The sequence below is a fragment of the Mesoplodon densirostris genome, chromosome 8 (genome assembly GCF_025265405.1).
Source record: "Mesoplodon densirostris isolate mMesDen1 chromosome 8, mMesDen1 primary haplotype, whole genome shotgun sequence".
Lineage (NCBI taxonomy): Eukaryota > Metazoa > Chordata > Mammalia > Artiodactyla > Ziphiidae > Mesoplodon > Mesoplodon densirostris.
Window position 1 is genome coordinate 87,191,289 of NC_082668.1, and position 24,820 is coordinate 87,216,108.

The 24,820-nt window shown below is 42.8% G+C and overlaps 1 protein-coding gene across 1 annotated transcript in view; it reads right to left on the bottom strand.

Moving 5' to 3' along the window:
* STK39 (serine/threonine kinase 39) overlaps window positions 1–10,988 on the bottom strand; it is a 323,719-nt gene extending 312,731 nt beyond the window's left edge. The window contains exon 1 of the mRNA XM_060106877.1: window positions 10,659–10,988. Coding sequence (XP_059962860.1) covers window positions 10,659–10,851 — 193 coding nt within the window. The 5' untranslated portion in view covers window positions 10,852–10,988. The remainder of the gene's footprint in view (window positions 1–10,658) is intronic.
* Between the last annotated feature and the right edge of the window lie 13,832 nt (window positions 10,989–24,820).

Below are 24,820 nucleotides of genomic sequence, written 5' to 3' on the forward strand. Positions count from 1 at the left end.
TTTTTTTAAATCAGGTTAGCATTGTTTGTCTCCTTTTGTACTTCTAAGTCAGTGACAATGCCTTAGCATGTTATCAGGAGGTAGCCTCAGGATATTTACAGCCATCATAATAATATTTAGTCAGTTTTTGAACACTTCTGATAAATTACCATCCAGCACTCTCCAGTAAGACTTTTTGTGGTGATGGAAATAATCTGTATCCGCACTATCCAATAAGGTACTTTACTGGATAGTGCAGGTTGTAGACCTAAAATTAAATTAAAAAAATACAGTTCCTCAGCTGCACCAGTCACAGTTGACTACTGAGCACTTGAAAATGTGGCTCGTGTCACTGAGGAACTGTATTTTATTTCATTTTTAAAGACTTTATTTTTTTAAAGCAGTTTTAGGGTCACAGCAAAATTGAGAGGAAGGCAGAGATTTCCCATGTACCCCCTGCTCCCACACATGCACAGCCTCCAGCATTACCAACATCCCCCAAAAGAGTGGTACATTTGCTACAACTGATGAACTTACGCTGACACATCCTTAGCATTCAAAGCCCACGGTTTACTCTAGGGCTTACCCTCTGTGTTGTACACTCTGTGGGTTTGGACAAATGTACGACACGTGTCCATCATGATGGTATCACACAGAGCAGTTTCACTGTCCCAAACAACCTCTGTGCTCCGCCTCTTCATTCCTTGCCACCCCAAAATTTATTTAATTTTAATTAAGTCAAACTGAAATAGCCACACGAGGCTAGTGGCTACCATTCCGGACAGCTCAGAACTAGACACTGCTAGGAAGGCTGTTGCTGCTCTGACTGCTATAAAGTTATCAGCCTGGCAGCAGGGACCTGGCTCTAGTGCAGAAGCTCTGCTCCAGCTAATGATCAGCCCTGAAGTACATCTAGTTCCTGCTCCTCAACCTTTTATTTGCCACCCCCCCACACACACACACACACACTCTCTCTCTCTCTCTCTCTCTCTCTTCCACCTCACTGATAGGTTCTAACTAAGGATTAAAAATATAGTCTAGGGCTTCCCTGGTGGCGCAGTGGTTAAGAATCCGCCTGCCAATGCAGGGGACACGGTTCGAGCCCTGGTCCTGGAAGATCCCACATGCCGCAGAGCAACTAAGCCCGTGTGCCGCAACTACTGAGCCTGCGCTCTAGAGCCCACGCGCCTAGAGCCCGTGCTCCGCAACAAAGACAAGCCACGGCAATGAGAGGCCCGAGCACCACACAGAGAAGCCGGCGTACCGCAACAAAGAAGAGCCCCTGGTCACCGCAACTAGAGAAAGCCGCGCAGCAACGAAGACCCAACGCAGCCAAAATATAAGGAAAAAAAAAACCACTAAACTGGGTAGGAAGCATTGGCCTGAGATTCTGAGGACTTCTGGACCACAGGCAAATTGAGTTAGGTGGTTAGAATCTTCAGTTGTAGAAACAAAGGAACAGGAATGGACTTTCTCTTCAGTTTCCTCCAAAATTAAATTTCATTATCCCCCTATATTCCTATGCTATTCCTCACTTAGGAGCTGACCTTAAAAAGCCAGCACTGACCTATCATTCTTACCCCTGGGCACTCTCTTCTGCTTTCTTGAGTCATCTCATAATTAAGAAACGGGCTGGTGACATTGCCAATTTCAAAGGAAGGAAGAAAGGAAAGGAAGGGAGGAAAGGATGAAGTGAGGGAGGGAAGAAGGAAGGACAGACCAAACAATTCAAAGCAAAATGTCAACAACACAAGACACGCCAATAGGAACCAATCCATAAGATGAATCCTTTTCAATCCCCAAACAAAACAGAGCAGGAAAGAAACCAGTAGGAATGCCCCTTATTACAAACCCCGGTACAAACTGATGTTACCGTTCAAAACAAGATCACAAATTCTTCTAAGACCTCAACCATCAATAGAGTGATTGTGAGAAGTTTCAGAATTGTCACAGGTCACTGGCTTCTAAAACACTCCCCCGATGAAGATCTATCATTCACGTGATAGAAAGTCATCAATCTCTACTTACCATACTAGTTCTTCTGGTACATTAGTGACTGAATGTTGGAAACCTGAACCCCATAAATGTCACCAGAATGTGTATTTTCACCTGAGCGAAGAAGTGAATGAACACCCAGGACTAGGCCTCTGAGTTATACCAAATGCCACTTACTAGGAAGAAGTTTGAAAATAAAACTATTTTAAAATGATGTTTTAGGGGCTCGTGCCCCGGTCCGGGAAGATCCACATGCTGCGGAGCGGCTGGGCCCGTGAGCCATGGCCGCTGAGCCTGCGCGTCCGGAGCCTGTGCTCCACAACGGGAGAGGCCACAACAGTGAGAGGCCCGCGTACCGCAAAAAAAAATAATAATAAAATGATGTTTTAAGTTCTATCTTAAAATGATGTTTTCCCATATATCAAAATATACAATCAGTTTAAAAGGTCAATTCATCTAATTCCTCAATGTCCAAGAAGTTTTTTAAAGCTTTAAGTGAGAGTTTATTCCCAAATATTTGTTTGGCAAATGGGAAGAAACTTGAAATACATCAGCATTTACTCACATCAGATTCCCAAAGTGTTTATCCAAATCAATTTTGAACTAAAGCACTGCCAATCCATTCTCTAAAGGACTGCTATTTCTCCTCTGCTTTCCAGTTAAGCCAAATCTAAAATGCCTTTTTAATTAATATACTGAATTCTTCTTTAGCAGCACAAACTTGACCAATGAACAGCAGATTTGGAAAAAGAAACACCTGAAGCACTTGAATCACTTCAGCCATCTTGGAGTTGTTTGGGGATAATTTAAGCAAAACTGTCCTGGAGGAAAATGTAAAACCTCACTTGATTATATGGAGAATTTTTTTTTTAACGGGGAAAAAAAACCTTTCCCAAAAATACACCACAGAGGAATTAGAACACCTATTAGACTGGTTTGACTTTAAAAGATCCAGTTCTGTGGTCTTAGCATGTACCACACCAATCCTATCACCCCCCCAGTCCCTTGTCATTTATAAAAATACAATTCCTGCCATCGTATCAACCTTTGAAAACCACCCGTCTGATATTCTGCTGCTGTGTTTCACCTGTATCCCTGATCTTCTTCAACAGTCCTGATTTCTACACAGCAAGAAGGCCCACAGATCTTCAAGGTTGGGTTATATGTAACTACACGAACAGCAAGAGAGAGCTCATGTGTACACTCAAGAAAGGAAAGCTCTAAAGAAGAGGAGAGGCGTGCTAGGACTTCCCCACCCTGCTCTGCATGCCTGAGTAAAAGGACGCAGAGACTGTGGCAGGGAGCTCCGGGTCCTTTAATCTGGAGAGGCCACCTCGCAGAACAATGACCTCAGGAAAGCCAGGCCTCTGGCTGGCTGGCTGGCTGCCTGCCTGCCTGCCCGCCTGCCTTCAGAGCACAGGCAGGTGCAATCACTCAAAGTGCTTACTCTTGATCTGGGAGGATTAATGAGCTAATTTCTACAGAGCCCTTTAAGCTGATTGGCCCAAACGCAACTGAATAAGCATCATCATTAACCACAGGCAAGATTAAATCTTCAGGATCCAAGGAGGCAAATATTCAGAAGCGAGGCAATGTTCCTCTTCCACGGGGGGTGGGAGGGCATTTATCCCTAAAATTCAGACCTTCATCCAGAAAACACTTATCAAATCTTTAATAGGAGGTGTGGGCTATGGAGGCCAAAGGCCTGTCCTCAAGGAGGAGTGCCGGGATGGGCAAGGAGGCAAACAATCTGCACAGGGTATGAGGACCACCAGGGGTGAAAGAGCCAAGAGAGGAGCGGAGGGGAAGGCGGTTCAGGAGCAGAGACTGTTTCTGTGAAATCATTTATTCTGGGTCTTAAAAGCGAGCCTGGATCAGGGTGGGTTCCGTTTATGAACATGCATCAAGCTATACATTTATGACATGTATACCCTTCCATGTGCATGTTACACTTCAATAAAGGTAATGCTTAAAAGGAGAAACAGAGCTCTCTGTTAAATACATGAAAATGGAACGGAAGGGGTGTGGAAGGGTGTTCCAAGCAGAGGGAAAACTTGCCTAGCGGGGGCTGAGAAAGCATGAAGCATTTCAGCAACTGCAAAAGGTTCCCACTGGCTGTGAGTCTGTCCTGAGAATAGAAATGACAAAGGGTGTGGGGCAGGGGGGAACACACTGAATGGGAGGCAAGAGACAATTCCCGAAGGCCTTAAACACCTGCTCAGAGTCCATCTTAAGGATGATGGAAGAGCCACTAAAAGTGTTTAAGCCTGGGGGTAACTGAGAAAAATTTGGGTACAGCAGTATCACTTTGGTAGCAATGCATACTAGAGCTGGAAGCAAGGCTGCAGACAAGGAACCTGGTCAGGAAGTCATTACAGTCATCCAAGTTAAGAACTGGTAAGAGCCCGAACTGAACTTGCAATGGCGAAGAGGAAGAGTGAGAGAGAGCAAAGAAGGGATCCAGCACGCAGAGTATTTAGGACTGAGGACCAATCAGATGTGGGAGAGACAGGAAGACGGGAAAGTGCAGGACGAGCAGCATGTTTCTGCTTCACGCTCAAGGGTCTTGTGTAAGACGGAGAACGTTGAAGGAGCAGGATTAGGATGAAGCAAAGGTGGCGAGGCAGTGAGTTTCACTGTGAGTATGAAGTTCTGTGAAGTATCTAAACAAAGATGTTTAAAAGGTAGCCCTCATATCAGTCCAAAGACCAGAGAGGCCCTGGGCATTTTAGGCAGTGAAGCCTCAGACCCAGTGAGAAGTGGATCCTGGAGCAGGGATATGCAGGGAAGGAGCAGGAGAAATGGCAGATGGTGCCGACTCCTGCAGACAGAGGAAGAGAGGGAAAGCCTGCAGTGTCCACTGGCTGCAGCCACAGAAGGTCACGGTGACTGTGGACATTCCAATTTTGGCTTCTTAGCAAGAGGGCAGACGCCAGATTGCAGTGAGCTGAGAAGTGGATGGGAGGTTCTCCACTGGGAAGGGAAGGAAAGAGATAAGGCAGGAGCTAGAGGAAGAAGGAGTAGCGAGAGTGTCGGTGTTTTGTTCTCTTTTGCTGTGAATGATTAGAGGGAGACGAGAATATTTATAAGTAGAGGGAAGAGCAGAGAGGCAAGGAAGGAGACAGGAGAGCAACCGTGATGACCTGATCTGCAGACAAATGCCCCGTCCCCTGACCCGCTGGGGCACACAGTGACCATTTCTTTCAGTCAGCAGCATTTCCTGCCAGCACGGCAGCCTCCGCAGGGCGGATGCAGAGGTGGTTGAAAAGTGCAGTCGGAGCAGGTTGCTCACAGAGCCCTTTCGCGACGGGCCGTACCTCCAGCAACCTTCCCGCAGGATGCTCTCACCACTTGTCAGAAGGCCATCTGGCACCCGAGGCCCCGAGCTGTCCTGTTCCACAGGTCTCTGCAGCTACCTCGCCGCAGGGGCCTCAGGCTGTCCAGCCAGCAGCCCACTGGAAGGCGCCGCCCACTGGAAGGCGGGGGCTCGCGGGCCAACTCCCCCTCCTGCAAACTCCCTGATGCAAACCGAGCAGAGAAACTCTTCAGGACGCTCCACAGTCTGGCCAGAGTCAGGGCAGTATTCTCTGCCGGTAACTCGGACCTGATCAGCCGGCGCAGCGCACGGCAGCGCAGGCTCAGACTCCCGGAGAGCTCGCCCTGTGCCAGGCACTGTTCTAAGTGCTCCAGAGTCTCCCTTTCTCTGCAACCCTATCGTTATCATCTCCAGGTCGAAAATGAGTTAACTGAGTGCAGACACCTCCAAATAACTGGCTCAAGGTCGCAAGGCCAGCGACTGCCACTGCCAGGCCATCTGACTCCAGAGCCCGCCACGTTTTAAGTTACTCTCCAACACCATCAAAAATGGGGGATACAACAGACTTATAAGAGACAGGGGAGAATTTATAATTTTGTCTGTCACAAATCAAATGCATAAAGTATTACAGAAATTCTAACATGAGCTTCTCTTAACCCAGAGATTTTCCCACATGCTAGTTTGAACAGCACATTGAAAAGCATTTCTATTGTGAATGTAATTACCACCGAACTGTACACTTAGAAAATGGTTAAAATGATAAGTCTTATGTTACTTATATTTGTATATTTTACCACAATAATGAAAAAAAAACGAAAAGAGCGGTTCTATACACATTTTTCTCTTTACCAAAAAAATAAAAGTGAAAGGATATGAAAATCAAAACACCTGCGTGAAGCTAAGCATCTCAGGACTCTCTTTGTTTTCTTCTTAAAAAGAAGAAGCCAACGTGGGACTTCCCTGGTGGTCCAGTGGTTAATACTCAGCGCTCCCAATGCAGGGGGCCCAGGTTCTATCCCTGGTCAGGGAACTAGATCCCGCATGCATGCGCCAACTAAGAGCCCACATGCCACAACTAAGAAGCCCGCATGCCCCAACTAAAGATCCCGCGTGCTGCAACTAAGACCCAGCAGCCAAATAAATAAATAAAAGGCAAGTTAGCAACTGACAGCAACAGCAAAGCAGCCCGGTTTAAAGGTCTGGGAGATTAAAATACACACTCAGTGCTCCAGGCCTCTGAGGTTCTGTGCAAAAGAGTGTGACGCAGTATAGTTCCACTGTCCTCAAGATCCCTCTAGAACATCTATAAAACCAGTTCTAATCTCTAAACCACAGAGCTCCACAGAACCTCTGAGAGCACAGAGCAGGAATGCTCTGGGTTGCTGCTCCTTGAAGACCTGGAGAGTTGCCTATTACTTGTGCCTGGGGGAGATGCACCGGAATGGTTAAACAAAGCTCCCGGCAGAGAAATAAACAGAGTACTTGAGAACCCCTCTGTCAAACTACAGTTAGGAGTCTAGGAACCAAATTCTTTTTGTTGACTAGAACCAGAAATGCAGTAGGTGGTACTTTTGGATCACTCTAAATGACTGCCCAGGATAAAAGTGAAGCAACGCTGAGAAATAAGGTGCAAAACTACAGAAAGACTCATTCTGCAAAAAATATCTAAGAAAATCAAACATGCTCTGAGGCATGAGTCTGTGTAGTGTTTCTCAGAGGAAAACCAACAAGGATAACAGACCCTGCTAGAATTATCCGATTCAAATAAGGAAACTGATACTGCATTGAATACAACTCTTTGACAGGAAAGTTCCTTGAGGCTTTTCAATTGATTAAGGAGGCCCAAGTCAACATTTACACGATTCACTTTTTGTTCTTTGTTTAGCAAATCAAAGTGATAATATTAATACCACCAACAAATAAACTAATTTTTCAACTAGCATATCTTTGGGTGCCCCATATACTTCTAAAGAACGAATCTGAGAGTGAGATGGCGGGGGTGGGGGGGAGGTTAAGGAACAAAGATTGATGAGGCTGAAGAGTATTAAACAAGCTAGAACACCTCCCATGAGCAGTTATTTCTATAGGAGACAGAAATATTTGAAATCTACTAATACTGATGGCTAAAAGAAGGAATTTAATCATTTCATAACATGGTTAACCCCTCTCTAAGTATAAAGCTCCCTCCAATAGACTGTACATCATTTCCAGGTCACACACAAACTTTTGGACCAGATTACCATTACAAACTCTCCACTCATCTTTCACCACACAAGAACAACAATATAACAAAGAGAAAACTTTACTTTTAGACTTGCAAAATCCTGTGTTTATTTTTCTAAAACAGAAGTCGAACAACTGGACCTGCTTTGTTTGGACTTTAGTAAGCCTCTTCTCCTCAAATCTTGAGAACCCCCCCCCCCCCGCAACCTCTGCCAGAAGGAAACGAAGAAGAAAAAGTGCTCGGTGCCACACTGCAAAGCTAAAACACCTTGCCTCTCTTGGCCTTCTGCTCAGGCACATCTGAGCCTCCTGCTGGTCACGGTTCACACTGCCGCAGCCCTATCATATGACACCTGCCTTGTGGCCGGGAGAGGCCAAGGCTGTCCACCCGCACTCATGTCGAAACTGGTCCAATGTTTGAACTACTAACTTCTGCGTGTAATGTTTAAGCAGAAGTGCTTAACCGCAAGTTCACACTTAACTAGCATTAAACGCTAAATGGAAATGGGTTTGTAATTCCCTATAAACATTAAGACCCTGGAAAACCCTAGTCCAGCAATTTGACTTCAACAACACAGGCCCCCCACAGGCCAGCTCTTTCAGTTGGAAAAATACGAGATACATTTTAAATGTAGAAAAGCCCTTTCCACAGTGTGAATGTGCAAAAATCAATGTAGAAGTAATAAGCAGGTGTTTCTGCTTGAAAATTCCTCAGGTAAATTTCTTCTTTTTAATTAAACTGACCAACCATAATTAACGATGTTGCTACTGCAAGCAGAAAGAAGCCCTGCAATCAATCCCCTCACTTTAATTAAACTAAGACTTAATTCATTTTAGTTGACAAAACTGATCAGCTCAGAACATTGTTTTCAAAAAGCAAAGCTTGCATACTGACCCTAATAATTAACAAAATAAGCATATAAATTGATTATAAGTAAGTGCTGGTCCTGACCCTATGGAAACTATGTGGCAGATACCATCATTCAACCTTTATGCATCATCCCTATGGGCTGGAGACAGAGGGATAAATAAGACCAAGGAAGAGTTCACAGCTGGGAACTCCTAGCTAGGAAAGGCAGCAATGGAAATAATCAGGCACCTTACAACTTACTCAGACTTCAAAATTCAGCTCAGATGTCTTCCGCGGAATACCCCGTTTCCTTATTTCTCCTAGCAGTCAATCCCTCCTTTGTGCTCTACCAGTGCTCACTCATCACATCTTACAGTCGTTTACTTGGGAAGTCCTTGAAGGCAGGGACCATTTTTATTAATTTCTATACTGCTAGCACCTAGCACGATGCTTGGGACGTAGTAGGCCTTTAGATTTTGTTGACCATATAAAAATTATGGAGTTACGTTCTGTGAGATATAAAAAGAGGGGCATAAGAAGCCACCATACTTTGCCTTGGGAGAAGCAGAAGGTTTCTCAAGAACATTCACACTGGCCTTGGAAGCTGAGTGAGATGCACTACAAAGATGGGCACTTAGAGAAGAGCCTGTGAAAGGCAACAAGGAATGGAAGGCCAGATGGGTCCTAAGACAGCTGACTATTCAGGGTACAATCAATGCAATCAGAATATGAGAGGGGGCAAGCCAGTTGAGAGTAGGCCTTAAAGCTGGGAAGAGGAAGGGGCTTAGCTACCAGGTTAAAGGAGTTTTCACCAAATACTCTAGGCTTTGCGAAGCCCTTGAAAATATTTAATCCACGCAGTGACAGGAAGCCTCATCCTTTGAGTCTTTGGCCAAAAGTTATGAAAGTCCTTGGTTTTCAAAGAATTTTATGTACAGATGCTTATTTTAGGTTATTTGGAGTTTTTATAGCCTAGGTTAGGGTTAGGGTTCTGCCCTTAAGTATTTATTTCAGTCTATGCTGTTTCACTCACACAGTAGCATTTGATAAAGGCTCGTTTAAACACCTAATGAAATTCTTAGTATCTGTTTTAATTTTTTTAAGGGAGGAGTGGAGCATTCTTTTTAATGAAAAGAAAAAAAAAAGTTTAAGAGAAATATCCTGAATTCCTTTTTCACCACCGTCCTTAAATATCAAGATATGGGAAGGCAGCATCCCATCCCAGCGCCAGTAAGGTTAGAAGCTGAGGGCCCACTTTACCTGTGGGTTCCCTAACTGGGTTTAACAAGCCTCTCAGACGAGATGATCCAATAAGGGCCAACACAACTCTCCTGGTCCTTCACGTGCCTGGCCCAGGGAAAGGTAATGCCGGCTTCTTGCCATTCGACTTTGCCAAGTTTTTTAAAATGTAAGATAAGGTGGTATTTGTGGGCCGACTAGAGGCACCGAAAGGCAGGGATATCACCGACAGCCTCGGCTTTCACTCTTGCAGCTCGGCCTTGGACCAGAAGGAAGCATCGGCCCGACGCAGGGCAAGAGGCCAGGGTGCCTGCTTTCCACGGGCGACCGGGCTGGGCGGCAGGCGGCGCGCCCCGCTACCTAGAGGCGGGTACCCGGGAACGCCGGGCGGCGCGGAGAGCCGGGCTGCGAGGCGGGCGTGGAGCAGCGGCTGTCAGGGAGGGAGGCCAGCATCCTCCCCGGCCTCGGGAAAGAACCTGGGCCTCCGCAACTCCTACGCAGCCCGGTTATCCACGCCGAGAGGCTGCTGACGGGAGACCGAGGCGCGGAGCTTGGAGAGCAGAGGCGCGGCTGCGCCCGCTGGGTCCCCCAGGACGCGGTCCCCAAGGCGCGGCGCGGGGGCGCTGGAAGCCGAGGGCGGCGCCCCCGCAACCCCACCCCGGCCGCGGCTGCCTGCTCGCGTGGCCACCGACCACAGGCTGCGGGCCCGGCGCGCGGGAGGAAGAAGATGCGGCGGCATTGCCAGGTCCCCAGTTCCGCCGCCCCGGCGATCGGGGAGATAAAAGTTTGCAGCATGCGGCTCGTCTGCAGTGCGAGTCACATCCGCCGCGCCTCCTCCTGCAGCACCAGCGCTCACGGAACGAACAAATAAATTAAAAAAAAAAAAAAAAAAAAAAAAAGCTGTTGAAGCCGGTAGGCCCAGAAGCCGACCGCTCTGCCTCCCGGGCGTGCATGGAGGCGAGCCCAGCATCCCGCGTCCCCTCCCGCCCAGGTCGCGCCTCCCGCCCGGCCTCAGCGCCCAGCCTGAGCCGGCCCCGCCGCGCCCGCAGCACTAACCGATAACCTCCTGCAGCTCGTACGCGTCCCTGCAGATGGGCCAGCCGACCGCCTGCGCCGCCGGGGCTGGGGCCCCGGGTGCCACCGGAGCCGGCGCTGCTGTCGTGGCCGCCGGGGCCGCCGCCGCCGGTGTCACCGGGGCCGCCTGCTGGGGCTGCTGGACGTGCACGGGCGAGCCGCTCGGCTCCGCCATGATGCTGCCGGAGGAGAGCGAGAAGACGCGCCGGCCGGCGGACGACCTTCCACTTGAAACTTCCCTTCCCTCCCCTCGCCGCCGACACCTCTCGACCGGCGCACGCCCTCCCCGCCCGTCGCCGCCGCCGCCGCCGCCACTAGAGCCAGCCACGAGGGGAGGGAGCAAGGGAGGCCGAGCCGAGCGGAGGGAGGAGGCAGCGCCACAGGAGGCGGGGAGGGGAGGGGAGGAGAGGGGAGGGGAGGGGAGGAGGCGGCGGCCGCCGCGCTCGCCGCGCGCCCCGAGCCTCGTGCGCGCAGTTCTCTGTCTCCGCGAGGGTAACCGCCGCCCCGCCGCCCTCTCCGGACCTGCTCGCGGCCGGGGAAGTTTCCACCGGAGGGGAGCGAGGCCGGATTGGAGTGGCTTTCGGGGCCCGCGTCCCTCGCCCCCTCACTCCCTGCTTTCCCTGCGCCTTCGCCCCAGACAGTCGGACTCTCCGGAAGATGTCCCCTGGGGACCCCGAGGACGGGGTCGTTGAACCGCCGCCAGGTTCTCAGATTCCGAAGTCTCCCCAAGTAAAGAGAACCTGAAGTTCATTTACAAGTCAGCGAGTGAGGCACCTACACGCCGGCCATTTGTAGGACGCCAGTTAAAAAACAACCCGAGTTGTAACTTTCCGGCCACCTACCTGCCAATATCCCTTTCCCCACCTTGCCTAATCTAATCGCAGCCCTTCTAGTTTTTTCTTAGTGAAACATGATTCCTTAGGTCTCTGGCTGTTCACAGACTTTCTTCATTTGTTCCAAGCCGCTTGGATCCCAGGGAGGTGATGAAAGGGCCTGTGCATCTAGAATAAGAAGTGTAAGAGAAATTTGGACACTATTTCAAATTTTAGACCCTTAATAACAAGACACATTAACCCGTTAGGACAACAGATAGCAGGCATTTCTTTTACAGAGCATACTGGTTGTCAAAGTTTGTACCGCAGCATAAATAAACTGCGTTGGAAACAATTGCTGCTTTTCATCACTCCCAAAATTACCTCATCCTTAAAATTGCTATGGTATAACCATAGGTCTTCCTAAGTACAGGTGTCATATTTAACGCTGAATGTTCTCTGTGTTCCCCTGGTATAGATGACCAAGGTTGCACCATCCTTGTATTAAGGTGAAACGGTGCAGTGACCCAATGGTCATAATGGTCATTTGGCCAAAATTATCTTGTGTAGTTTTCATGATGAGGACTACTGAATAAGTAAGAATAATGAGCATATTAAAAAAAAATTCAGAAAGATTGTGATACTTTGTCTCCTGTGTCTATATACAAAAATCTCCTTAATTTTTTTTAAAGATAATTCAGATGAAACCCAGAAATTCATTAGGAGAAACGTTGTATGTCTAATCAAAACATTGATGGAAACCGAATGGTGAGTATGCTTAATCTCTCACAGCATGATGGAACAGTTGGGGTAAAGCAACTCCTGTGCTCTGGTCTACACACAGAAATTTATGCTGAACTGAGAAGTTGTACATTCTTTTATGAAGGAGTGTTCAAAAACTGTATTAATTTTAATGTCTGTCAAGAAACACAACTTCAAGAACAAATAAATTCTAGGCCTCTGATGTTTCAAGGGGGAAAAAATAGGGAACAGGAATGCTGTAACTGTTCACCTCTTAAAGTGCTTCTCCCAATCCGAAGAACATTTAAGGACTATTTTTTAGGGAAAAGAAAAATGATTAAATGAATATGACTTCCATTTTGTCATATGAATTTATATTTTGACTTGCAAACCATGAAGGCCGGGAAACTGTGAAGGCCAGGAAAGTTCTTCGAACTTAATAAGAAAACATAATGTTGTCAAGACCAATAGCACATATTTGAATCAAACACGGATCACTTAGTTTCCCACAAAGAACAAGCGTTCTGTAGTCATATACCAGATATCTGTACCCAGCGGACTACTTTCCAAATGGCTCCTAGGATGATGACTTGTAAGAACTGATGACTGAGTGCAGACCCATCACTACTGCCAGTAAATCAGTTTAAAGAACATTTACAATCAGTGGCCTTTGGCATCATTTTTATATATGAAGAACAGAGCATGAATTATATTTTTAAATTATATAAAAGCACTGGATTAGAATTTTAAGTTAATGCTTCCATAAACAACTGAGTAGAGTGGTACTTAAAACTTGGAAATCTATGTATTTAAAAAGTATTTAACTGACATGCAATTTCCCCTGAAAACCTATTACTAAATTTAAACTGAAAGGTGGCAGGGGAGGAAGCCTTTAAAATGTAAAGAACGTTTATTTCAATGCATATCTTTATTCTTTATTTATCTTTATCTTTTTCTTTATTTACATTTAGTCAGAGACTTTAAAACATTAGAAAGAAAAAATAAGAGGCCAAATTTTGTTAAGTGTGTACAACTACCTCATGATATGTCAGGGTTTCTTAAGTTCAGCAGTTTTGATATTCTGTGCCAGGTTATTCTCTGTGTTGTAGAGGTCTGTTCTCCTGGCCTCAACTCACTAGACGCCAGTAGTACCCCCGCTCTCAGTCATGACTATCAAAAAGGACCCCAGATGTTGCCAAATGTCCTCTGAAGAGCAAATCACTTCTTTAGGTAAACCGAATATACAAAATTGTCATTTTATAAACAGATTATTGCAGTGGTTATTTGCATTACAAAGAGTTTAAATAGGGTTTAGTTATTCACAAATCCTGAAGAGGATCAGAATAGGCTACCCCAAATATGCCACTTTGGCATAAGAATTATTTTGAGCTGAAGGCAATTAAGAAACAATAGACACAGGAAGAGTTCTCTTCCCTCCCCCAGTCTGCCTAAAAACATGGCATAAATTGCCCTTTTGTAAATGAAATTTCCATTTATAAAGGAAATTTCCATTTGCAAAGGTGCCCCCTCTCCCATACCAGGAAGAGGAGAATGACTGTTATCATGGAGATGGTGCTGAGTCTGCACAAACAACGCTTATCTACCGGTAGTTTCCCCCATACATTTCCTAGTTACCTTCCCACAATTTACCCACACCCCCAGAAGCCCAAATCCCCTTTTCCTTGTCTAGTCACTTCTCCATACTTTATCACCCTTTGTTAAAATGGTATATAAGCCCCCAATTCTAACCACCCCTTTGAGTTATTCATCACTGAGTACTCCCACACCAATGTGCATTTCACATGCAAATAAACTGTGTTTTTTCCTCTTGCTAATCTGTCTTTTGTCAGTTTAATTCACAGGCTTCCAGTTACTAAATTTGAGAATTAAAGGAAAAGCTTTTCCTCCTGTACAACCTTTTGAACATCTAAAAGAAGATGTGTAGTGTAGTGGCCAAGACCTTGAAGAAAGAAAGTGCCAGATTCAAATCTTACCACCACCAACATTTTTTTTTTACTCTCTGACTTTGGACTGACTTTAACTTTCTGAGTCTCAATGTCCTCGTTCACAAAATCAGCATCATAACTTTGACATGGGTTGTTACAACATAATTTGTAGGTAAACAGCTTAACATAATGGCTGACACATAGTAAATGTTCAATAAAATGAAAACCCTTATCAATGTCATCATCGTTATTCTTATCTGCCAAGATTTGTAACAGAACATAGAAGAGAAAGATTTATAATAATGGCAGTTATGAACTGTACAGACTATAAGCTCCCTGAGGGCAGGCATTTTTGTTCCTTTGGTTCATTGCTGTATCCCAGTGCCTGGAATAACATCTGCCACAGAATATCCTCAGTAAATATTTGTTGAATGAATATAACACTTTTTAAATGGATAAAAACATGCTTTTAAGCATCAGAATGAGTCAGCCATGCCAAGGGTGGATTAGATGGGAGGAAACTGGAGGCGGAGAGACGGATTTGGAAGCCACTGCAATAAAGTTAGCGAAATGTGTATGTGAATAAAGCCATGATATTGAGGATAATGATGAGGGGGTAGATTTAAGAATTATTTAAGGAGCAGAAAAATGGAACTTAATGACAGATGAGATTCCTTTAAAAGTCAAGTTGCCCAAATGCATTAAAAAAGTAGATGTACGCAAGTACAATGTATAAAATGTTTTAGATAGACTTCTGTTGAAGGAATGAGAGGTTCTCTTGATTGACAGGTGGTCTTTCTCCCATGGCTAACCTATAATCTATTGCAAAGTCACTTCCATTGCTGGTGAGAAAAGGCCAGATGTTCTTGGGTGTGAAGAATATCTATCACCACATTTCCCATCTCCAACTCTCTTATAATTCCTGTTTTAGTAACTATGTTTGAGGGGAAAGTTGTGACAGAGCTGAACATTTATTTCAACAATTGCTTCCAAAGACAAGCATCCAATTTTTTTGAGTTAGGGTGATGGCAGGGCGTAGTAGAAAAGGTATGGGTTTAAGTCTGTAATAGCTGGATTTAAATACTTGATCTGCACGTACTAGTTGGCAGCTCAAACTCTCTGAGCCTCTGTTTTCTTAAAATAGGGACAATTATCCCAGGATGATTGGGTTGCAGTAAAGATGGAATGAGTTGGTATGTGAAACACACCTTACCCACAGGGACACACTTTAGTAGTATAGCAGTGGCTCCAGAATTTCCTCCTGGGAGGAACTCAAGGGTGGTGGTCTCAGGTTGAATTGCATCGCCCCAAAAGACGCGTCAAAGGCTCAAACCCCAGCACTTGTGAATGTGACCTTATTTGCAAATAGGGTCTTGGCAAGTTAAGATTAGGTCAAAATAGATTAGGCTGGGCCTATTCCAATGACTGGTATCCCTACAAGAAGAGGAAATTTGGACCCAGGGATACAGGAAGAATGCCATGTGAGGAGAGAGGCAGAAACTGGAGCAATGTCTGCACGTCAAGGGATGCCAAAGATTGCCAGCAGCAACCAGAAGCTAGGAGAGAGGCATGGCACGGATTCTCCCTCAGAGCCTCCAGTAGGAGCCAACACTGCTAATACCTTGATTTTGGACTTCTAGCCTCCAGGCTGGGAGAGAATCAATTTCTGTTGTTTTACTCCACTGAAGTCTGTGGTACTTTGTTACAGCAGCCCTAGGGAAGTAATACTGCGGGATTATGGGATTTGTTCTTTAGCCAACTGCATTTCATTTGGACCAAATTTAGTAATGAGCACCAATGGAAATAACCACTGCTTTGGAGCCACCACTCCACCAAAGCCCTGGACCTTACACTACAACTTGTTCTTAATCCAATTTTAAGTGGGGAAAAAAAAAACAAAACTGTAGAGTAAATATCTGAATGAACTTTCAGCAGAGATGTCAAATGTCCATCTGAAAAATGCATTTGAGAACATATGAACCTTTCCAATTTTGAAGACCAAGGCATCCTACAATGAGCGTACCCATAGAGATGTCATGTGCTTGCCACTGACACAGCTGATGCTATCTGTTACCCAAAGTCCAGAGCTGGTTGATCCAGTTTTCTTAGGTTAACACAATTTAATGTTAAGGAGTCATTGGTGCCTATTTCCCAACCATAAGTGGAAAGAGAGGCTTAAATCTATTTTAAGCTAAATTATCGCAAAGACACTGCTTTTTAAATTCATGTGATTTAAGGAATTAAACTTATATGAGTTGTAACTTCCAGACACGTGTTTTCATTTATTTCCCAACCTACTGTTGAAACTGACTTTCTATTGCATTTTATGTTACAGACAAAATTGCTCTGGTGACAATTAATGCCTCTTCACTTATCTTAGAGGTTTCTGACTATGATTTGGGTCCTGATAGAGAGAAGTCTCACTAGAAGCCCTACTCTCTGTATGCATAGGGAAGAATTCCATATTTAGCAAGGCTTGCCCTTTGCTAAAACATCCAAAGGCATTATCATAAATCTCTGTGGCATATATATGTCTTCTATGATATAACCTGTCTAAAACCTGTTAGTCTTGTCCCAGGCAGACTGACATAAAAATGTAATTAAAAGCAATCTGATTCTTTATTGCTGTCTCCACTGAAGAATCTCAAACAGGAATCCTGTTTACACAAAACAGCATTTTCTGAAAATTTTTGTTCAACCCTTCTCAACTTCAAATTTTTCCAAACACCAAGGATGTCTCAAAGCCTCTCTTTTCCTCTCTATTAAAAAAATCCTCCCACCAAAACTGTCAACAAACCCTGAGCACTCTTTCATCTCTGCCTCTTTGGCCTCCATGCCAGCCTCAGATCTTTATCAGGAGAGGCATGTTGAGTTATCTGTATTCTGAAAAACAAAGGAGGGTCAGGGGCTGCCCTGGTTTATAAGGGGTATGTAATAAAACATTTAATAATTTAACTTACTAATATTCTTTCATTCAGTAAATACATTTTTAGGGACTATAATTTGCATGACACTTTGCCAAATGCTGTAGAAAAATAAAAGACAAATCTATCTCAGCCCTTAAGAACTGTATAACCCATACAATCCCATTTTATCCAGTGTCCAATCTTCCAGCACCCCAGCTGCCCCCAAGTTACTGAAACATGTAAACAACACTTAAAATAAGGAGACTAGCCCAAACCAGAGGTCACAGAGATGCCATATGATGGGTTGATTTGCTGATCAAAATAAATCACTTCTCTTACTATTGACTGGCAAAGTCTAAAAAACAAAAACAAAAAACCCATGCCCTACTGGTGCTAAGTCAAGAATTCTAAGAGAAGTGGCAGGAAATAGCAAGAAAATTAAAATGATAACCAGACAAAAGAGGGAATTCATGGCGGTCCAGTGGTTAGGAATCGGCACTTTCACTGCCATGGCTGGGGTTCAGTCTCTGGTTGGGGAACTAAGATCCCACAAGCCACAGAGCATGGCAAAAAAATAAAATAAAAATGCAACAAAACAGAGAGCAGAAGGAGAGGTAGATGCTTTTGCTATTAAGCAGTTAGGAGAGGATGGCAGAAATGGCCTTGAAGAAAGCACAGAATCATAACGGAAGGAAGTTCAGTATCAGGGGCCAGAGCTGCATCCAAGGAGACACAGCCCAGGTGCAAGCACATATGTCTACACAGTGTGAGCAGTGGGACAGTGTCACACCGACCAGCGTTGGCCCCGCATGGTACACCATCATGCCAGAAAGCTTGCCCAGCACTGCCAGATCTTCTGGTTGTTTTAGGAGAAGCCAACAAATCTGATTTTATGTGAAATATTTCCATTTTTAAATATTGGCCTGACTTTATAAAATACTGCACAGAATCTGATACCATATACATAATGTTTCAAAACAAGAAAATGCTAAACACAGTCTCTGAATAAATACATAGTGAAACATGGACCTGAGCGATAAACTTCAAATTCTGGGTAGTGGTGATCCCTTGAGAGGGTAGGCAGGGGAGAGGCACATAAAGGGCTTCTATGGCATCTGTAATGTTTTATTGCTTTAATAAAAATCTGTCATAAATATAGCAAAATGATAAGATTTGTTAGACTAGATGATAGGTCCATGAGTTTCTATTACATTAGTGACCCTACTGTTCTGTACGCTTGAAATATTTCACAATTATAAGACAATAATACTGCACAGGCCAAACATTTTTAGTCCACATCAGACCAGTGGAGCAGAATTTTGCAGACTCTGCATAGCATGATTCAAAAGGCATAGAGCCCACACTCAGGTTAGACCAGGGTGAGCAGCACTTTGGCTGCCCCTCCCCCCAAGAGTAAAACATAGGTAGTCCAGGTGGTTTTCAACCTGCTTGGACATCAGAGTCACCTGTCCAGCTTGTTAAAACTTCCCATGCCTGGGTGTCACCTAGATTCTACTAAATAATAAGCTGCATCTAGAAACTGGGCAGCGAGGGGATTCTCATGTGCAACCAGAGTTGAAAATAACTGTGATAGTTCTGAGAACATCACCGTGACACAGGAAAGCCACAACTAGAAAAGCACCTGAGTCGGGGGGCTCCCAGATAGGTGACAACTTTAAAAATCTCAGTGGCCATTGGTGGCTTTCCTGGAATTAGACATAACAAATGACAATGAAAGCAAAATACTCATTAAAAAGGACTGTCTTTTTGTAATAAGAAAATTGAAATAAGAACTATTTAAAGAGTAACTATTTAAAAAAATATTTTCATTGAAATGGTTAGAATAAAATATTATTCAATACATTATTTTAAAGAAACAAACTGTGTACCTACTGTGTGCAAGCTTTCTGCATAGAGTTGTGGAATGATGGAAAGATGGATGAGCCCTATCCCTTACTCTCAAAGAAACAACATCTAATGGTGCAGACAGACATGTCAACAAATAATTTGTCGTTTGGGGAGATGGAGACTGGTCATGTGAGTATGACTCTAGTTTTGACTCAAAGACTCCAAAACTAGAGCATTCAAGTTATTGGGTCACAGGGTCTTATTTTAACCATTCTCTGATGGCCTGGGTTTGGTGGAGAGACCCCAGAAGCTGGGAGAGAAGAGCAGAATGGAAAGGAATCATCTTAAAATGACTTTGACTTCAGACAGTGTTAAATATATGAAGGGTTCAAAAATGATGCCTTGACATGGAAACAACTAAATGTCCATTGACAGACGAATGGATAAAGAAGATGTGGAACATATATAAAATGGAATACTACTCAGCCATAAAAAAGAATGAAATAATGCCATTTGCAGCAACACGGATGGACATAGAGATTATCATACTAAGTGAAGTAAGTCAGACAGAGAAAGACAAGTACTATATGATATTTAGTATTTACATATCCTTATATGTAGAATCTAAAATGTGACACAAATGAACTTATCCAGAAAACAGAAACAGACTCACAGACATAGAGAACAGACTTGTGGTTGCCAAGGTCAGGGTGGGGGGGGTGGAGGGATGGTTGGGAGTTTGGGTTTAGCAGATGCAAACTATTGTATACAGGATGGATAAACAACAAGGTCCTACTGTATAGCACAGGGAACTATACTCAATATCTTGTAGTAAACCATAATGGAAAAGAATACGAAAAAGAATATATATATGTATAACTGAATCACTTTGTTGTACACCAGAAACTAACACAACATTGTAAATCACTATACAGTAAGTCTCCTACATACGAACCTTTAAGTTGCAAACTTTCAAAGATGCAAACGTTCATTCCATCAACGTCAGGTGTGAGTGAAATTGCAGCTCGCCCTCCAGCTCCTATTGCTGACGATCTTTCAGCTCTACCACCTCCCACCTCCTCTCCCTCCACCAGTCAGTAACTCTTCTTGCCTGTTCACTTGATGCCAGCCCCTGTATGTCAGCTGTTGTACTGTATTACTGTACTTTTCAAGGTACTGTACTGTAAGATTAAAAATGTTCTTTATTTTTTGTGTTTGTTTTTTATGTATTATTTGTATGAAAATTATTATAAACCTATTACAGTACAGTACTATATAGCCGATTGTGTTAGTTGGGTACCTAGGCTAACTTTGTTGGACTTATGAACGCACTCTCGAATGGAACTCGTTCGTATGTAGGGGACTTACTATACTTCAGTAAAATAAATTTTTAAAAAATTATGCCTCGAGAACCTATTCTTACTATAAGTTAATCAGGTTAACCCACAAAAGCTTTTTTCTTTTTTTAAAAAAATACTTTTTATTTATTTATTTATTTGGCTGCACCTGGTCTTAGTTGCAGCATGTGGGATCTTTTAGTTATGGCACACAGGATCTAGTTCCCTGACCAGGGATTGAACTCAGGCCCCTTCCATTGGGAGCATACAGTCTTAATCATTGGACCACCAGGGAAGTCCCACAAAAGCTTTGTTCTTGTTACAAAGAAATTTTTTTTCCTTTGCTATAAAGAAGACTTTGGTATGACTTTCTCTTTCAGAACCCCACATGTGAATGAATCACTGAGTGAATGAATAGAATTTCAATCCTCATAACCAAGATAACATTGGATCATAATATACTCCTTTAGGATAATTTTCAGGAATGTCTATGATTCAAAGCATTTCCTTTTACAACAATAACAATAGCTATAGTTTATAGATACATTGCACTAAGCATTTTAGATACATTCTCTTGACTGATCTTCACCTACAACCTGCTGAGGTAGATCACATTATGTGCATTTTTATAGACGGAGAAATTGAAGGTCATGATGTTTAAATAACAAACCGAACCCTAATCTCAGTTTATCTGCAGCAGAGCCAGGATTCAAACATGCTCTAACTCCAAAGGCTAAAACTTAAAATCAGCACTATATTCCTCTATCACTTAACAAGGCATATTCGCTATTATTACATTAAAACTTTTAAACAAAATTTTATTAATTAAATTAAATTTCAATTTAATTTTAATTAAAAATGCCTACTGAGGTACTATGCAGTTTAAGACCATTTAAAGCCAGAAGGTAAGGCTGTAGATAGCCAGGAGACAATCACTAAGAGTGGAGTGTTCCTTCTTCAAGCATCAAATTTTGGTAATTTTGAGTTAAGAGACAAATACTCCATATGTTCCTCTATTCCTCCATCCAAATATTATAAATATTAGTTCCAAAACTACCTTTATGCACCCGCAACAATACTCTGTGAACGATGGCTGTTGTTAATCTGTGTTTTAAAAATGCTAAAGTAACCGTTAACTTGAATAATCAATATAAATAATTTATTAGTTTGGTCTCCAAATCAAGTAAAAGCTATATGACAGTATTTCACAGCTCAATGAAGCAGATAGTTCAGTCAAGTAGTCTTCAAATCAGTTGTTCCTTAAATACAAAGAAGAGTGGCGTATATATAAGCAATTCAAGAGACTAGAAAAGGCCAGGTAATGTTACAGAATTTTGACACATATTTCAATAGATAATCCAATAATTTTTGCATTTTCATGAGTTTAACTCTTTAAATTTCCATTAAAACATAAAAGAAATTTTTGAAAAAAGAGAAAAAAAATCACAGTGTTTTGGTGTTATTTTCAAGCCATTTAATGCACGCATTATTTGAATATTGAGCATTATAGCCGGCTTACCACTTTGTGTTCCCATGACTGGGCTGTCAAAGGAAGCCGATCATTGCCTTAACCAGCTGTGTGAATAAAGAAAGGCCATTATTTTTTCCTTTCTCATGAAAATGCATGGCCCATTTTGTATTTCCCAGATACTGTCACAGATGGGTTTAATTCAGCAAATGAGGTACTCGCTATACTAAAAGAAAGAGCTTATGGAGGTAATATCATGTCAAGAAAATATTATTTTATTGGGACAAACATTTTTTTCAAAGATAGCAAGAATGTTTACTGTGAGGTGGAAAACAGTAGCACAATAGAAGCCCAAAGAGTTCATATAGCTATTGACAGAGGTTTGTTCTTTCAAATAGGCAATTAATCATGGGAATAGTGGCTGATGACAAATTTAGATTATGAAAGTGCTTCATTAAAATTTTTTTCCTTTTGAATACATAAGTAGATGTACAAGTTATAAAAATTGAAAGTAGGAAGGGTATAAAGTGAAAACTGTATCTCCCTCCTGCCTTTATCATTCACCTATGTAGTTCTCTTTCCTAGAAGCAACTACTATTACCTTGTTCTTGCATCCTTCAAGAGATATCCCATGCATATGCAACCATATTTATATGTTGTTTTCTATACTTATAATAACATACATACTGATCCATAGTCCCATTTTTTTTACTTTAACAAATGTCTTGGAAAAGGTGTCATGGAGTCCTAATTTTTTTTTTTAACCTAGCTCTATGCTGTCCATATTTCTTTTTATACTGGGGTAAAATTTGCACTTAGTAAGATGCTAAGATTCATTTTCATTCATTTGGAGAACTGAATACAAGGGTGTAACCATCTCTCAAAGCAAGATTTAGAATACTTCATAATTCTTCTTAAGAGCTAATTAATATTCCACTGCATGGATGTGCCATGACTGATTTAACCAAACCTCTATTTTTGCACTCTTTTGCTGTTATAAATAAGTTTGCAGTGAATAACATGTATATGTATGATATTGCATGTGTCTAAGTACACCTATGGGATATTTCCTAGAATTAGGATTGCTACACCAAAGGTTATGTGCATTTTTAACTCAGAAGGATATTGACAAATTACATACCATAGGGGTTGTACACTCTGGCTGAAAATTTATGAAAGTTTTTCTTGCAGTATACTGTGGTTATTAAACTTCTTGATCTTTGCCCACTGGTAGGTGGATAAAGTGTGATTGTAGCTTTAATTTTGTTTCTCTCATTCAGAGGATGCTGAGCATCTTTTCGTGTGTTTAAAAAGCATTAAATAGCTTCATTCCAAAAGAAAATCTGAGCCAAAGCAAAGGTGCTGTGAAGACTGCCATGTATTTGGAGTGATGAACAGAAACACAGAAGACTTGACATTTATTCTAACCTTTCAGGAGAAGCTGGACAAAGTAATGTGTTTCTGAGGACAATAGAAACCTAAGGAAACTTGATATTTCAAGTATCACCTGAAAAGAAGATGCCAAAATCTTGAATGGAAAAGTCCAAGAAACCAAAGATCTAAGAAAGTATGCCTGCCTGAATCACAAATGAAGATAATGTTAATTTGTTTCATCAACATAAATGGTATTGTCCATGCTGAATTAATCTACAAGGTCAAACAGTCAGGCAAGCTTATTATGCAGAAATTCTAAAACATCTGTGGTATTGTATACTGCAGAAATCACTGCTTGATCATCCATTTTATTTACTACACTTTGCTCTGGACAACCTTTGACTAGTCTTTAAAATCAGTGTCATACTAAAAGGAAAAAAGCAACCCAAAAAGGAAAGAAAACTTGCCATTAAGGATATTCAAAAGACAGTGACTTCAGTTCTAATGGCAATTCCAACAGAAAACATTCAAAATACTTGGGGCAATACTTGAAATCACTACATAGCTCCCAATGTGACTTATTTGGAGGAAACAATACTCTCTTAGATTTAGAAGTTCTTATTTTAAGTTGGTTCCATTGCTGGATAATTATATTATTTATGCCGTGTTAATCTAACAATCAGGGATACTTAAAATCCTTCAACTACCCTTTCCCTCTCCAATAAAGTACTTCATGGAACAATAGAACTATTAAAAAAATTATTGTTTAATTTATTAGACTCCCATTTATTTGCTGCAAAGTATTATTAAAGTTATGTCTCTTACCTGGGCCTCAGTTTTCTTTTCTGTTAAATGCAGATACCAAATTGTAGAGCCTAATTAACTAATAAAGTCTCTGTCATATAGTAGTCTCTCAAAAAATTCTGGTTCTCAGGCTTCCCTGGTGTCGCGGTGGTTGAGAGTCCGCCTGCCGATGCAGGGGACACGGGTTCATGCCCCGGTCCGGGAAGATCCCACGTGCCGCGGAGCGGCTGGGCCCGTGAGCCATGGCCGCTGAGCCTGTGCATCCGGAGCCTGTGCTCCACAACAGGAAAGGCCACAACAGTGAGAGGCCCGTGTACCACACACACACACACACACACACACACACAAATTCTGGTTCTCTTCCCCACATCTGTATCTGATTAGGACTTTGTCGATGGACCCAAAAGTAGCAATTAAAAATAAAATTCTTGGGCTTCCCTGGTGGCGCAGTGCTTGAGAGTCCGCCTGCCAATGCGGGGGACATGGGTTCGTGCCCCGGTCCCAGAAGATCCCACATGCCGCAGAGCGGCTGGGCCCATGAACCATGGCCGCTGAACCTGCGCGTCCGGAGCCTGCGCTCCACAACGGGAGAAGCCACAACAGTGAGAGGCCCGCCTACTGCAAAACAAAAGAAAAAAAAATTGAGATTTCAAAGGACTGAGTATGAAAGATTTAGGTTTCAAATTAGGAAGAATTTTCTTTTACTGACACCTGTGATAAAAAAAAAAACTTCAGTGGAACACTTAAGGAAAAAATGTACAAAAATATATTGTCTGAGTTCATTTGTGAAGAATAGAATCCACTCTAGCTAGTTTACAGGATATTAAAAGACCTTCAGATTTTGGAGGAAGGATAAAGGGACTAAGTCTGGATTGAACTTTCAGGAAAGATTGGCACAGCTACATTTC